At 43.7% G+C, this 17,438-nt stretch overlaps 1 protein-coding gene across 1 annotated transcript in view; it reads left to right on the forward strand.

Moving 5' to 3' along the window:
* The window catches only part of ADGRA3 (adhesion G protein-coupled receptor A3), a 129,433-nt gene that overhangs the window by 40,242 nt on the left and 71,753 nt on the right, over positions 1–17,438 (forward strand). The window contains exon 3 of the mRNA XM_045998179.1: positions 11,806–11,877. Within this exon, the coding sequence (XP_045854135.1) occupies positions 11,806–11,877 (72 nt within the window). The remainder of the gene's footprint in view (positions 1–11,805; positions 11,878–17,438) is intronic.

Here is a 17,438-nt window from a genome sequence, read left to right on the forward strand (position 1 = left end):
AAGCAAGGTGAGGCAGTATGCTCCTGCTGGGCTTTCTGTTTCTTGTGGAAAACTCATTGTGCTTGATAGATACCCTTAGCATGTCGCACAATGTCAGGCACTGAGTAGCTGCTTGGTTAATAATGGAAGGATCAGTGGGATCTTTTTTCCCCAAGGAAGGATGACGGGGACGCCTAGGTTATAAATGGTGTCTGTTGTGTTTATAAACATGTTTTAGTTTTGGCCCCTAGATTTGCTGTGGTTGTTCATGTACATCATACGAAGTATGGGCATGAATAACTACCCTTTATACATTTACTTTTTTTTTTTTTTAAAGATTGTATTTATTTATTTGACAGAGAGAGAGAGATCACAAGTAGGCAGAGAGGCAGGCAGAGAGAGGGGGAAGCAGGCTCCCCACCAAGCAGAGAGCCCGATGCGAGGCTCGATCCCAGGACACTGAGATCTTGACCTGAGCCGAAGGCAGAGGCTTAACCAACTGAGCCACCCAGGCGCCCCTTTACATTTACTTTTTAATTTCATTTTGGTCTTTGACCTATTTTCCATCATTTATTGATGAGAAATCCCTATACAGGATAGAAACATACCAGGTTGCCACAAACCTGTTAGGTGATAGGAAGATGCTGCTGTGATTGTTTTTAGCTAAGGGCCTGTTTATACCTGAATCCCACCTCTCTTTTGTAGAATCACAGATACAGATATAGATAGTATAGATGGACTCACACATGCATACGTATGTGTACATATATGAGTGTGTGTGTATATATATATATACATATACACAGACTAAGACCCCCGTGATGATTTTGGGACCTGGGCCATCTCTGTTGGGAAACATTTTTACCTAAGCTCTGAATTTCCTACAGACCCTCCAAAGCCCACACCTGAGTCTTGACCTCACTGCCACTGTGTGGGACCTGGTCCCCGTGCTGTCACCATGGGAGAACAGCACACTGCAGAAAGAAAGAAAAAGAGATGATATGGCTAGGCTCTTCCTGTTCTGGTTTTGAGAAGGAAGGACAGGGGGCAAGGGTTCCAGAAGAAGTGCCCTATCAGTAGGGCCTTTGTCTGTGAGCATGAGCTCAGACAGAGCTCCTTATTCCTGCAGGTTCCTGCTGGGACCAGTGGCTGGAAAGGCCCCAGAGAAATGGCCTGAGAGCTGAGGCTGGCCGGTCCCTTGTGGAAACTCCCTGGTCTTTGGTTTATCTTGTGCTCTAAAAATTAGGTAAAACAAAGCGATCCCATAGCCAGTGGCTTGACCCTTTGCCAGGAGTTCATGACCAAATACTGATGAATGTCTTCTCAGGCCTTTCCTGGTGTAGCTCCATTCATCTTCTGTGGGCATGGAAGAAAGGAGTTGGTATAGGGTGATGAGGAGGGAGGCTTGGGGGGACTTGGGGTTTTCCTTCCCCTGGAGCCCAGCACTGTCTTTCTCACAGTTACACTTTCTATGTCCTTGCTCTCCTCTGATTTGCTGTACTGATGTTATAGCTAAAGCCTGTATAGATTTTGTAATTTCCATGCCACCTCCGTGAATAACCTCTTAATTCTTTCTATTCTTTTCATAGCTTTTCTCATTTTCCCTCTCTACCAGGTCATGTAACTTTTATTTATTTATTTATTTATTTATTCGACAGACAGAGATCACAAGTAGGCAGAGAGACAGACAGGCAGAGAGGGAAGGGGGAGCAGGCTCCCCACTGAGCAGAGAGCCCCATGCGGGGCTCGATCCCAGACTCTGGGATCATGACCTGAGCCGAAGGCAGAGGCTTTAACCCACTGAGCCATCCAGGCGCCCCGGTCGTCTAACTTTTAACTAACCTACTCCACCTCTGTGTCCCACTGTCTAAAGGCTAGCTTGTCCTTCCTTCATGTCAATCAACTTTGTTTTTTGAGTTGTATGCTTTGTATTCTTCTGTGATTTTCTTCACTGTAGGATTCTTTTCATGGACTCTGGTTTGCTTGGGATCTCATCATATATCTGTGATATTTCTTAGGGGTCTTCTCTTCCAAGACACTGCAGAGACTTGAGGATTTTGTCTTGGGTTCTCTGTGTATCAGACACAAGCTGTGTGAATGCAGTGGTTGTTACTAGACTGCTCATGGTTGCTGTAACAAGATACCATAGGCTGTGTGCCTTAAACAGCAGACATTTATTTCCTTCTACTTCTGGGGGCTGGAAGTTCAAGATCCAGGCACTGGCAGGGTTGGTTTCTTCTAGGGCTGTGGGGAAAGGATCTGTTCCGGGCCTTTCTCCTTGGCTTGTAGATGGCCTTCTTCTCCCTGTGTCTTACCATGGTGTTTCTTCTCTGTGTGTTTGTGTGTGTGTGTCCACATTTCCTCCTCTTATAAGAACACTGGTCACATTGAATTAGGGCCCACTCCAATGTCGTCATTTTTTAGTTGATTACCTCTTTAAAGAACCCATCTCCAAATACAGTCGCATTTCCAGGGAAGAGGCGTTTGAACTTCCAACAAGGAGTTTTGGAGGGGACAATTCTTATGACAATGATGTAGCATTTTTGTAGATTTGCTAATGTCTGTTTTCTTTGCCTATTCTAATTCCTAATTACTCTGCCTTGGAAAGGATGAAAGAACAGAGAAAAAGGACTTGGTTTTTGGCTATTGAGTTCCAAAAGTCTTACCGAGTCCAATATAGAAAAGAGATTTGAGAAAAGGTAACATAAGAGGAACTTCCTCCTTTTCTAGATACACATTCTGTGGGCTCACTGGGGAGTTAGAGGGAATGTAGAAAGATCTTATATGTTGGTGGGTCCCTAAGAAGGGTCTCATCTTTGCTTCCCTATCCCTACTGGGTTTAGGGAAAGGACAGGGGAAAAGACCATGTAATAAAACCAATAATATATGGTTCTGGATCTAAGGGCAAAGGGTCTCTGAAGCCTCTTTCCTGGAGAAGAAGCAAACCCTCGAAATTTCCCAGGGCCCATTGCAATATAGGGGCAGAAGAACTGGTCACATAGCCATTGAGGCACATGGGCTAGGACAGTCCTGTAGAGTTTCCCAGGGGAACAGCAGACTGGCCCTTGTTGAACAAAGAGATGTGGTTGTTTGCAAAGAGCTGGCAGTAAGTGACTTATTTAGGGTCTGGGCTACTCAAGTTGAGTTCTGGACTGAACACCTAGCTACTGCTTAAGCGACTTAAGGTCTTTGTAAATGACATCAGTTTCAATTTTTTCGGAGTTACTTGAAAAAATGCTGTGGCTGATTTTGTTCCTTCACTGCTCATCCTTCCTCCACATCTCTCCATAGGTCTTCCACATGTGAGCCCGAGAGCTTTCGGTGCTCCAGCACTGGGCTGAAAACCACTCCCCTCTGCCCCGGGAACCCTCAACCAATGCCTGAGAGCAGATGGTGGACAACCACCTGACCACCCCAACTTTCAGGAGGGGTGACCCCTCGGCTGCTCTGTGCTCGCTTCCACAGTTCCCCCCTGGGACTGGAGGTCTCCTCATCAGTGCTCCTTGCATGGGCTTCCTTCTCATTAAAGGCTGGCTGGGTTTAATTAACTAGCAAGTACACTTCAAAGATTAAGGAAATCTGCACATTAAGCTGCCTCCGTCAGTTCCTTTGATTTGAAGAATAGCTTCTGAAGGGGACTCATTTTCTCTCTCTCACTCCCTCTCTGGTATAATAAAACAAGCCTGGGTGCACATATCCTTCATTTTAGTGTATTGTGATCCCCCCCCCCTTTTTAAGGTTTATTTATTTGAGAGAGAGAGCATGCGAGTGACGGGGGGTGGGGGGATCAGAGGGAGAGAATCTTTAAGCAGATTCCCCACTCAGCGCAGAGCCCAACTTAGGGCTCGATCTCATGACTGCTGAGATCATAACCTGAGCTGAAACCAAAAGTCGGATTCTTAGCTGTCCGAGCCACCCAAGTGCCCCTATAGTATCGTGGTTCTTGTTATGTATTTGTCCGTATTTAGTGACACTCCTCTATAGACTAATTGCTTACACTAAAATGACATACCAGCAATGTGTTTGACTCCCAAGCTTCTGTTCAATCCCAAATGATGGGTCCAGGTCACCATAACATCTCTTTCTACTGTTGCCAGGGCCAGCCAGAGCCAGTAAGAGTGATGAGGGATGTTTAGCCGTAGAGCTTTGAGAAAGTTTTCCCGGATCCCGAGGAATAAAGGAATAAAGAATCCACTCTTTGTCATGACTTTGTGCTTGGAGGTGGTTTGTGGACCTTGGCATAGCCTATCATGATTGAGGGTCAGCCTGAAGGCCAAGTTGACTTTCTGGGAAGGTCAGAGAAACATGGAGAAACCACTTACACTGTCCTAGGTCTTTGTTTCCCTTAATGCCAGAGAATTTCCTTTATTGCTGAAACCTTTTTGAGTAGACGTTTCTGATACTTGCAATTTAATAAAGCATCTTTTCTGCTACACTTGACATTCTTTCCTAAAGGAGCTCGCTCTGTTTTCTAGGAACTATTAACACACTGCTTTAATTTTGTTTCAGCAATTCTTGTGCACTTTTTCATTTATGTTTTAATGATCCAGCATAGTTGGGTGTAGCGATAGACCCCAAAGTTCGACTCCTGTTCCCTAGGGAAGCTGTGAGTGGTAAGGGAAGGGGAGATGTTAAATGAAGGAATCTGGCTCTAGATATCTTTTGGCAATGCCTGATTAATATGGCTATTATTAAGTATTATATAATATGTCAAGGAGTTTTTATTATTAAAGAAAAGGTGTATCTTTAAATCATATTACAGTTCTCAGTTATTCATGAGCAGTATAATGTAGAAACACATGTAGTACATCATTGGACACAGATTTATGGACTGCTTTAGCTAAATCAGTACTTATTGTAGATGTGGTTTAAAATCTGAAAAGGGAAACATATGTTTTAAAAAAAATGGAACTGACATATATTTTTGTTTGCAGAGCTATTTTGCTTATCCAATACAAGTCAAAAATATGCTGACTGAATTTTCTCCTAAAATATCATTTCTCTTCAAGGTATAGGATTGGGATCTTTTGGGCCAGGGAGAGACAGGCACTAATAGGTAGGGCCTGATGATTAATTTTACTTCCTGGGACTTAGAAAGTTGGGGACAAAAAATAATTTTTATTAATGAAAATTTTTAAACATACAAATTTAAAGAATTAATATATTAATCTCCCATATCACCAATTTATTTACCCAGATGCAATAATTAGTAATGATTTGCTATCATTTCTTTTTCTTTCTCTTGGAACATGCCTACACATACCACATGTTTGCCAAATTACATGCCTACACATACCACACGTTTGCAGGCCTCATGACCCTCTGCCTTTATTGAGAAATATAAGTAGTTATGAGTGAGATGCAGCTGTCTCTGTGTTGCCTGAGTTTATGAATATCATAATGATTTTGTAGCTAGCTGTTATTTACCAAAAAGACTTTTTTTTTTAAAGATTCTATTTATTTATTTGACAGACAGAGATCACAAGTAGGCAGAGAGGCAGGCAGAGAGAGAGAGAGGAGGAAGCAGGCTCCCTGCTGAGCAGAGAGCCCGACGCGGGGCTCGATCCCAGGACGCTGGGATCATGACCTGAGCCGAAGGCAGAGGCTTTAACCCACTGAGCCACCCAGGTGCCCCCCAAAAAGACTTTTGTGGTGAAGGTCAGGTAACATAATTCTGTCTCTCAGCCATGATGTACTTTTTTATCCATTTATCAACTGTCTTCATCCATTCTGGCTGCTGTCACAAAATACCATAATGGGGTAGCTTGCAAACAACAAACATTTAGTTTTGGAGGCTGGGAAGTGTAAGATCAAGGTGCCAGCAGATTCATTGTTCAGTGAGGGACTGCTTCTTCATTGGCTGTAACCTCACATGGTGGAAGGGGATGAGGAAACTCTGGGGTCTCTCTTATAAAGGCATCAATCTCATGCATTAGATCTTGGCTCTCATGACCTAATCACCTCTCAGAGGCTCCACCTCATAATTCCATCACTTTGGGAGTTAGGATTTTAAAATACGAATTATGGGAGGACATGAACATCCAGACCATAGCCGTGTCCATCTGCACTCTGTAATGTCTGTTAGTCCCTCTCAACTGAGTAGATGGATGTAGACCCTGCCTGTGTGGAGCTTTGTTCTCTCTGTAAAGGTGGTTTAAGCAATCTGTAGAGAGTGATGAGGGCCACAGGAGAGAAAATACAGGGCACTGTTGTTCAGATATTTTTTTTTTTTTTTTTTTTGGAAAGAGGAATGCTGTTCAAGATGTAAAGGATTTGTAGGAGTTAGGCAAGAAAACCAGGATAGAGGTGAGGATAGATGCTGGGGGAGAGTGTGTATATCAAGGACAGAGCAACCGTGTGCCAAGGTCTGGAGGTGAGAGAAATAGGACTCTTTCTAGAAATGTCTTGAAATATGACTGGTAATATGAGGAGAGAAATGCTGGCTAAGTGTGAGAGAAAGGTGTGGAGCAGCATGGGAAGTCAGTTAGGGCCGGGGCCGTGGAGGGGCTTGTAAGTTACTGTAAAGAGTCTGGACTTTATTCTGAGGGCGCTGGAGCTCTTGGAAGTTTTAACCAGCACATGTTCAGTTTTATGCTTGGGAAGATCACTTTATTTATTTATTTTTAAAAGATTTTTTAATTAATTTGAGAGAGAGAGAGTGAGAGTGTGAGCTAGAGCACAAGTAATGGGGAGTGGCAGAGGGAGAGGGAGAAGCAGATTCCCTGCTGAGCAGGGAGCCCAATGCAGGACTTGATCCCAGGATCCTGGGATCACAACCTCAGCTGAAGGCAGACACGTAATTGACTGAGCCACCGACGTGCCCCAGGACAATCACTTTAAATGGAGTGTAGATGAGAGGAGCAAGGACAGCAGCCAGCACTGTGCGGGGTTGATGATGTCGAGGAGGAGGGAGAAGTGAATGGCTTTCACACAAGGCTGGAAGCCTTGACAATACCACATCTAATAGCTTTTTCCAATGAATAAAAGTTATCAAACATGCAGAGAATTTGAAAGAATGGTCTCTCTAGCACTTTGATTTAACCATTGCCACTTTCTTGGCATGTTTGCTTTATCTGTCTTCCTCTTGTTCTAGGTATAAATTGACTCAGTTCCTTTAGTAAATCTCCACTGTTGTCAGTCAGAAAGATGTGTTTAAATCCTGACTTCTGGGTTGGCCACTCAGAAATTGGCCTAGTTTCATAATCTTTTTGCATGTGAGTTTTTTATCTGCAGCCAGAATCCTAGCTTTTGGGATTGATTCTGAGGCTTAATGGGATGGTAGGTGACAGATACCAACTTGCTGAAATTAGTGTTTTGTGTAACTGAGGAGCCCAGAGAGTTAGAGCTGGACTTCAGGCTTGGCTGGATCCAGGGGCTCAGCATTAATTCTTTTCCTATCTTTTGGCTTCATTAGACAGACTCTTATTTATTTATTTTTAAAGTAAGCTCTGCACCCAACATGGGTCTTAAATTCATGACCCTGACGTCAGGAGTTACATACTTTATCTACTGAGCCAGTCAGGTGCCCCCTAAATAGGCTCTTAAATCGTGGTAGCAAGAGGGTCTTGGGGTTACCTCTTGACCTCTAATTAAACCAGTGGAAGTGATCATTCCAGTGTCTCCACTGCCGCAGGCCCTAGGTTTAGTTGGACCAGGTTCATGTAATCCTGCCAAGTTACTAAGACTACAGTGTTTGAAAAACCTGGTTGGAGTTTGATCCAGGGCCATATCTGGAAGAGTGGTGTTGGGGATTCTGGAGCACTGTCTGTACCAGATGGTCTATGAGAGAAGCAGGTGTGCTTCTCTCCAGTGCAAGGGAGAAGACAGCAAAAAAAAAAAAAAAAAAAAAAAAAAAACCTAAAAAAAAACCCCAAAACCTAAAAAAAATGTTTAGCACAGCAATTAAACCTGAAATAATTGATAGCAATCATAGTTTGAGTTATCATTGTTAAATTCTGGAACCTTTCTTATATGCTTTCCTTCCTCACTTCCACCTACTCTAAAGGTTTTGAATTTTCTCCCGCCATAGGAATGCATTTTATTTATTTATTTTTTAAGGTTTTGAATTTTTGAATGACTGACAGCCTTCCCCTTTCTCCTTTTGCCCTCAAAACAGAGAGGGTGGGTAGAGTCTCCTGAGGTCTGTGCCCTAGATGTGCATGCTTGGCCTCCCTGGGGGCTTTCATGTTAGTGGGCCAGTGTCTTCATCTGGGTTTTCCCAGGAGCAGGTCCCGAGATGGAATTTTGGGTTCAGGTGATTCATTTGAGTGGTGGTCTGAGAAATCTCACAGATCAGGGAGTGGGACAACGAGAGGGGCGGTGTGTGGTGGAGCACACTTCATCCTTATCCCCCCGGAGGCGGGGCTGCTCTTGCTCCCCTCTCTCATGGGGCAATGGTTCTTCTCAGGGTCCCTTATGCCCTTCAGTTCTGACTTCCTTGGAGTGGCTCTTAGGAGTCAGCCAGCTGAGAGAAAGGCTGAGGGACAGAGTGGCGGGTCAGGGGCAACCATCCTAGGCTTGCTGTCTGCCTCCGGAGCCATTTGGGCCCCTGGCAGGTTTTGGGGATAAGGGATGCTGGGGCCATGGCATTTGTAGCAGGGAACTTATTCTCTGCCTGGTTTTCTTTTTCTCTTCAAGTTACTACACCAAGGACATCTCTTTTTTTACTCCTTAGTTAAGAGGAGAACTTAAAAGCTGATTAGAAATTCAGAGAGAAGGTAGGATTGATGAGTTTACCTGAATATCTCTTGAGACTTTTGTTACTGTCCAATTCCATTTTGTGAAGCTCCTGGCCTTTTTAGATATTTTCATTTACTTTAGTGAAAAAAAAAAATCTTAGAGGCTGTGGTACCAAAAAACAAAAAAAACAAAACAAAACAAACCCACAAACCCAAAAAGTTAGGTCAGCTGCTAGCATTGACAAAGCTGTTTTCTTGTGGAATAGCAAGTCTGAGTTCTGATCTATGAAATACTTAATAATGGTAATCAGAGCATAGATTTTATGCTTAATGGTTATTTTTTTTTAAAGATTTTATTTATTAGAGAGAGCATGCAAAAGCAGGGGGATTGGCAGAGGAAGAGGGAAAAGGAGACATATTGCTGAGCAAAGAGCCCGATGTGGGGCTCGATCCCAGGACCCTGGGATCCCGACCTGAGCCGAGGGGTGATGCTTAACTGACTGAGCCACCCAGGTGCCCCAGTTATTTTTTTCCTTTTTTTTTTTTTTTTTAAGATTGTATTTATTTATTTGACAGACAGAGGTCACAAGTAGGCAGAGAGGCAGGCAGAGAGAGGGGGCAGGAAGCAGGCTCACCGCTGAGCAGAGACTCCTATGCGGGGCTTGATCCCAGGACCCTGGGATCATGACCTGAGCAGAAGGCAGAGGCTTTAACCCATTGAGCCACCCAGGTGCCCCTCCTTTTTTTTTTTAAAGAGTTATAACATACTGGGGGTTCAGTATTATTTAGACAAATAGGGCTCTGATCTGGGGAGGAGAGTGGAATGTCGGTTCTGCCCCTCCCCCCCCCCGCCCGCCGAAGAACACTAGGTGTGTGACTCTGGGAGTAAGACTCCAGAAAGGGGGAGCAGGATTCGCTGTCGAGCATGATGCTTCCGGGGTTCACAGACTGCACTTCCAGAGAAATGTTACTGAGGTGTTCTGACCAGTGTCTATCACCATGTATTAAACAGCATGGCCAGTGTGGGAAGCCAGTGTCAGTGACACAGCGAGAATGCTGGACTTGGGGTGCCTGGGTGGCCCAGTTGGGTAAGTGTCTGCCATCGGCTTAGGTCATGATCCTGGGATCCTGGGATGGGGTTCTGCATCAGGGTCCCTCTCAGCTGGGAGCCTGCTTCTCCCTCTGACGCTCCTGCAGCTTGTTCTCTCTCTCACTCTGTCAAATAAATAAATAAAATCTTAAAAAAGAAAAAAAAAAAGGATACCAGACTTAACAGTAAATAAACGACCGCTGCCACGAAGGGTAGATGGCCAGTCTCATCAGGACATTTTTGTGAAATTTTCCGGAAACCTGTTCAGAAACTAAACCCAGTGTTGTCACTAGTATATATCAATACTTTCAATGAACCATTAGAAAACAATAGCATGTTATGAAGCAGGCCATACATCAGATAGTTTTCATTAGCTGATGGGACAGTAAAACTGAATGTGCTTCCTTTCACTGGATGGAAGAAAATAATATGGGTTGGTGCACACTACAGTAAGACTTCCTTGGGGTTCTTCTCTTCAGCACAGGTAGACAAGGGAAGTCAGACACTTTCTGAGTTGGTGTGGTTTGAAAAAGGCACATGCTGCATTTTTCTCTAGTTTATAGACCTGTTTGGGCTCAGGCTAACATCCCATGATAGGGCAATCATTATAGAAGATCCCAGAGACATGTCACATCAGTGTCATGCTAACAGGTGGCACCGGTGGCCCAAGACACACTTCTAGGAAGGCCTTTTATTTTTTTTTAATTTTTTTAAGATTTTATTTATTTATTTGACAGAGATCACAAGTAGGCAGAGAGGCAGGCAGAGAGAGAGGGAAGCAGGCTCCCCAGGGAGCAGAAAGCCCGACACGGGGCTCTATCCCAGGACCCTGGGATCATGACCTGAGCTGAAGGCAGAGACTTTAACCCACTGAGCCACCCAGGTGCCCCTAGGAAGCCTTTTGAGTCTCCAGTAAGTAAGGGACTAGAGGACCTGGTGAGGTGGTTTGTCGTGGGCATTGCTCTACGTTTCTGGGTGGTTTCACCAGCTCTGTGTGCAGCCCTAGGCCATGTGTATTTATAAGGAGATGTCACACACCTCCTTATAACACCAAGGTGTTGCCACTGTTAGGTAAAGAAGGGAGAAGGGAAGGACAAGAGAAGTTGCGAAGAGTTTCTGTGCATAGTCTGATGCCAGGTGCCCTGAGAGGTGACTGGAAGCCACTCCTGGCTTCAGTAGGCAAGGTTCTGAGTGAGTCCCCCTCAAGGGTATGACAAAGCTCAAGAGTGGGCCAGCCACTGGCAGGAATATGGTCAGGGCCAGTGGGCCAGTGTTCTGCTTCTGAGTGCTCCTGTAGTTGACTGTCTGCTATCTTTGAGACCTGTGTGAACATTTGTGTGGGGCCACTTGGGTCCCAAGCTGGACCCAGGCTACCACCAGAGAGCAGCCACCTTAGCAAGAGGCCCAGATCCTCACTGGTGGAGGGCTACAGCTGTGGCGCTCACCACTGGCCTCTGGTGGCGGTGTGCTGACATGGCAGGGCTGTGCACAAGAGGGAGTAGATAGAGACCGCCCTCAGATGCCCTAGACTTGGGGGCTGCTGGAGCTTTGCTTTGGGCTACATATTGTGAATGATCACATTTTTATTTCATAGGAATCCTAACCATAGAAGCCCAGGGAGGAAAAAGATGAAAAATATGAAAAATAAAATGACATGAATTTTAAGAGTATATATTTTAGAAGATGGTTTTTAAAAATTCAGTTTGTGTTCACAAATATAATCTCTGATTTGTTTTGATAAAACTCAGTTGTAGCATACTAAGAATAAAATTGTAGAAAGAATATATAGGATCGTGGCTTGGCCATAACTTTGAATTCAGACAATATAAGGACATATATATCCTTTTTTGTATGTGCCTTTATTATATTGACCAAAAAAAGTGGCTTTGGAATCAGATTTCTTGCTGAATTCTGGCTGTGCCACTTGCTATAGAGGTTAACCTTTTTGGTGTTGATTTCCTCCCAGTATTGTTGTTTTCTGTGTGGCAGGTATCTGTAGTTTGCCTAAATATTTGTTATAGTGCTTATAAATGATAACTTTTATTCTGTTTTTAACAGGGACCTCCGAAATAATCTCATTAGTAGTATAGATCCAGGTGCCTTTTGGGGACTTTCATCGCTAAAAAGATTGTAAGTATTTGAATTGCTTGCCTACAAATTTGAACTCTTCTTTTCTTTTTCTTTCTTTCTTTTTTTTTTAAGGTTTTATTTCTTTTATAGCGAGATAGAGTATGCATGAGAGAGAGAGAGCGCACACGCTCTGAAGCATGAGCAGGGGAGGAGCAGAGGGAGAGGGACAAGCAGACTCTGCCCTGAGCGCAGGACATAGGTCTCCATCTCACAACCTTGAGATCATGACCCAGGTTGAAATCAAGAGTTTCATGACCTGAGCCACAATCAAAAAACTGACTGAACAAGCACCTAGGCATCCCTGAACTGTTCCTTTTATAAGGAGCTGTTACCCTCCTTCAAATTTTAACATGATTAAAAGAAATGGATTTTAAACAATTTTTAGTTTATTGACTAGGTCCATGATAGAAAAAGGAATATTTAATATAGATAGTGTAGAAAGTAGTTAATTTGTGCAGTAATTTGATTTGTTTGATGGTAGATGGTTGAGTCCTTCTTATGCTAAGGAAATGATTACTGTATTGGCTTTGCCAGTGATGATCATATGTCATGCATAGAGGATTTTCAAGGTATGAATGCATGCAAACTCTAGCTGTTGTACATGCGTATCATTTGAGGCCCCTTTCTATTAATGGTTTAAAGTCTTGCTTTTTGCATGTATACTTTATCTGTGTGTTATTATTTCAAAACCTACAAGCAATTTTTATTATTCCTGAAGCTAAACAACTCCTCTTCACTCCTTTTTATGTGGTTTCCACAGCTGCCTGTGAACATTCTCCTATTGGAGAGGTAGCCCTACACTCGAGCCCTGTGGACTGTCCCACCATCCCTTATTCCTTTGAAGGACATTTCTTACTCTTAAGTGCTGGCTGCTTACCATAGCCTGACTTGTTGGGAAGAGCCACAGACCCTTCGGGGCAACTCTAGTTAATGAAAATAGCCCTACCACACGCACATGGGAGCCGTCACAGATAAAGCCATCCTCAGAACGTGCCAAGGAATGGAGGGCCACCTGGGGAGGAAGGGCCTGCCACAGGAGTAGACCTTCCAATCTGACCTTGCTCCCAAGGGATGAGTCCTGCATCTCGAAAAATAACAAGATGGGCGTTCTAAGCAGAGTGGACGGTTGGTGTGGAGCCAGAGTGTGAAGTGCAAAGTGGAATGTAGTCTGGTCACAGAGAGATTAGGCTCTCGTAGGCCTGAGATGACCTGCCAGGTTAAGGAACTTTGAATGTCTTTAGACAGTGTGGGACTAATGGGACTTTTCGAATATGGAGTTGACATCAGACTTGTGTTTCAGAATGTTTCTGATGGCAGGAAGGAGAAATCAAGTAAGTGCACACAACTGGGGACAGAGGATGTTGGGGATGAGACGATGCTTTCATTCTTTTTAACAATCAGTCCTTCCTCTGTCCCTGTCTCTCTCTCCTTTTTTTTTTTTTTTTTTTGTTCTATCATGCTCCTTTATTTGTTTGTTTGTTCATTATTATTATTTTTAAAGATTTTATTTATTTGACAGACAGAGATCACGAGTAGGCAGAGAGGCAGGCAGAGAGAAGGAGGGGGAAGCAGGCTCCCTGCTCAGTGGAGAGCCTGACATGTGGCTCAACCCCAGGACCCTGGGATCATGACCCGAGCTGAAGGCAGAGGCTTTAACCACTGAGCCACCCAAGCACCCCTATTTATTTATTTAAAGAATTTATTTTTAAATAATCTCTATGCCCAACATGGGGCTCAAACTCACAACCCTTCGGTCAAGAGTCACCTGCTCTACAGACTGAGCTAGCCAGATGTCTCTCTCATGCTCTCTTATTATTTAATGTTTATAAAGTATTGAGGGTGCCTGGTTTTGTTTTTTGTTTTTTTGTTTGTTTCCCATGTTGTTTGTATAGTAAAATAAGCTACATTTGCTCTGAGTCGAATCATGCCAAGACAGTTAAATGCTGACAAGGACTTTCCCTCCTAATACTTTTAACATCTTATATCTATGATTCTGTCCTTCCAAACTCATTCCTTTTCACAGTCAGGTCCAGTTGTTAGAGTTGGCTATGCTAGTTTTGCTTATTTAAAAAATACTATTTATGCAAATATAATTTTTTTTTTTTCATCTAAAATGTATCCTCTGAAGCTCTCCTCTCAATGCCCCATCGTGGTCAGTCCTAGTGTTCAGAATTCTAGAAGATGAGACGTCTCAGGAGTTAAAGGATTCTCCCTTCACTGTGTAACATTGTTTGAAATTTCAGTCAGACTCTGTAGGAGGGGACATTACGACCATGGTTTTTCTTCAGGCCACCGGGTGGCGGTTCATTGTTTTCATCAGACTTTGGTGCTGGTGCGCTCCGGTCGCCCTGGGGTGTTCAGGAGGTCTCGCCCTGGATCTGTTTTCTTCCCTGTGCACTCTGCTCTCCATTGTTTTCTAGTTAAGGCTTTTTAATGAGGCAAGTCAGAAAAATGGGCTTTCTGGAGCAGGGCAGTGGTGTTAATGGAGACTGGAGTTCCGAGCAGGCATTCCGTGGGTGTTGGAGTAATGGCTCTACTTGGTGTAGAGCCCAGCAACAGTAGTAATTGGGTCCAGCGGTGAGATCTGGTGGTGAGACAGAGCAGCATCAGTTCCGTTGAATAAAAATGGAGTCTACTGTGGGGGTCCAATGGTGCGCCCAGCTCCAGAGATCTGGGGTAACTCCGGGGCACCTCAAGGGGTTGGCAGCCGGGTGAGGTCCTGTGTACCACCCAGGAGCCTGGATGTGGACATGGACTCTACTTACCGGGAGAGGGAGCCGTAGCTATAGTGCAGCTGCTGAGAGCTGCTAGGACTCACCTGGTCTGACACAGATGAGGGTGTGGAACACCCCCATGGTCAGGCTGCTGCCCCGGGGGAGGAGGGCCAGCTGTGTAGTGAGCTTGTTGATGACCTTGAGTCCCTTTCTTTGTGCTCCTCCCCAGGGGCACGCGGGCACCCTGTTCGGATGGGTCAGTTTGAATCAGGGTGGGAACAGGAGGCCTCAAGCAGGAAGCGGGAGTGTGGGTGTTTGACCCACCCTATCAGAAAGTGGGGCTGAGGGGCGCCTGGATGGCTCAGTTGTTAAGCGTCTGCCTTCGGCTCAGGTCATGGTCTCAGGGTCCTGGGATTGAGCCCCACATTGGGCTCCCTGCTCAGCGGGAAGCCTGTTTTTCCCTCTCCCGCTCCCCCTGCTTGTGCTCATGCGCGCGTGCTCGCTCGCTCTCTCTCCTGTCTCTCTGTCAGATAAATAAAATCTTAACAAAAATAAAAAAGAAAAGGAAACTGGGGCTGAGGCCAAAATGTCTTTGTTTTTTTGGCCCTCCTGGCAATTTTGATGCTAACGTTTGGGAACTTCTAGAATATCTTTCCCTCTAGCTTCCCCCTGACTCCCCGTGAGAGGGATGTGATGTCATATTGCCAGACAAGACAGACAACTTATTCTGTCCCTTTGTGATTGGCCCCCCTTTATTTCCTGCTTTTTGGGAGGGAAGCTCTTTTTAGGAGCATAACATGCTAATAATATCTTCCTGTTGAGATACAGGTTGAAGGGAACTTGACTGCTAATACAAAGAGGTTTCATCAGGATGTTTTAAGGATAATGCAGAAGATCTTTGGTTCTCTACCCGGTTCTCCATCCTTCAGTAAATAATTTCTCAAGTACTTCCATCCGAAATAAATAAATAAATTTCTTGTTCAGTAGCATTTAATTATTGGTATCATCCCTAGCACTGCCTGAGCGTTCTTTCACTGTATTACATGTTAAGTAGTCTCTTGTGTTCTTGCCTAGGAAGGTAATTGCCATTTATAATATTCTTCCCACTGGAAAATACACTCTTAATTTCAAGCAGCTGACATGTAATGGAACTTAGGGTATATGACTTGCAAGCTGAGAGAGTCCTATATGTAAACTCAATGAGATACAAAGATATTCTGTGGTATTCATGTTTGCTGGTTGCTTGTGGGTACAGGCGCTCTTTCTCATGAGGCTCTAAATCATTCGTTCCAATTGTGCCTCTCACTCGACAACACACATAAAGCTTTTTTGTAAGTGTAGCAGGCCTTTGCCTTTATTTTATAGATAATTTGAATCAGGAAGATTAAGTGGCTTTCTGAAGGATAAACTACCAAAAGTAGGTAAAACCTAGACCTATTCACTTTCTCTTTTGCTTTATCAACAAATTCAGGCAGATTCTCAATCTAAATAAAACCCATTATCAATACCTAAATACCATTTTAAATAGGTATAGCTATAATGAAATTGTTTCCCGAAGAATCAGTGGTAATTACACCAGTTAAAGCTCAGAAGTGAAACGAGATAATGAATTGAGCCCAGAAATGCTTGTTTAAGCAGCAATTCACAAAATGATGCCCAATTTTCTTAAACAGTAAAACCCAGAAATAAAAGGAAAATTAGCTGGAATAAAAAAAAAGTCCCATCGGATTACATACCTCACTTTAATATTCTGAGGAGCAGGAGTCTGGAGTCACGGCACGCGCGGGTAAAGTTTCGTATTGCTGAAGTTTTTTTAAATCAAAATTTGCCATAAGATAGGAAAGGCAGAGCTGTGAAATTTAGGGAAGGTCAGGATTACCTGAGTAAGGCTTCAGAATACCTAGGAGAGAAACGTAGTGCGTAGGTATCCGATTCAGATGCTCTGTCATTATCATTTCTAGTTTTTCGTTCAGCTAATACAGTTCCTGCTGTTATCAAGTTATACAATTTAGAACCCAACAATTTTAGTTCAGAAATGGGTGGTGCAAATTGCTTCTCTAAAGAGTAACTCAGAGCATGACTCAAAGAATAGGTACTTTTCCACTACAAAGAATAATATGGACATTGAAGAAAAAGGTGATAAAAATATTTTTGAAAGTTTGGTTTAGAATCTTGGTCTAATTCTTTTATCAAAATCCCAGGGATGAATAATTCCTGAGGAGGAACTGATAAAAATTAAGATTCATTGTTTTGGGGTTTTCTTACGTACAGCTTAGTAAATCTAGTGATGGAAAAATTGCTGAAACCATGCTGTCTTACTTGAAGGTTACAGAAATTCTCATTTCTTTTATCTCTACTAAACATTTTATGTAGGTAAAAAGGAAAAAGCTGCATGGATTGAGGGGGAGAAATATTTGAAAAGTAATAAAAGAAAAACCATATTTAGAAAGTAACATAAGATTGTGAGTGGGGTGGGTCGCCCGGGTGGCTCAATTGGTTAGCACCTGACTCCGCTCAGGTCATGATGTCAGGGTTCTGGCACTGAGCCCTGCGTGGGGCTCCATGTTCAGCGGGGAGTCTGCTTCTCCCTCTGCCCTCCCTGTTCCTCGTGTTTACTCTCTCTCTCAAATAAAGAAATAAATAAAATGTTTTTTAAAAAAAGTTAAGAGTGGGACGCCCATGTGACTCAGTTGGTTAAGTGTCTGACTCTTGATTTCATCTCAGGTCATGATCTCAGGGTCATGGGATTGAGCTTCTCCTTGGGCTTTATGCTTAGTGGGGAGTCTGCTTGGGATTCTCTTTCTCCCTCTGCCCCTTCTCCCCTCTCTCCCTTCCTCTCTTTCTCTC

This window comes from Meles meles, chromosome 2, assembly GCF_922984935.1.
Source record: "Meles meles chromosome 2, mMelMel3.1 paternal haplotype, whole genome shotgun sequence".
Lineage (NCBI taxonomy): Eukaryota > Metazoa > Chordata > Mammalia > Carnivora > Mustelidae > Meles > Meles meles.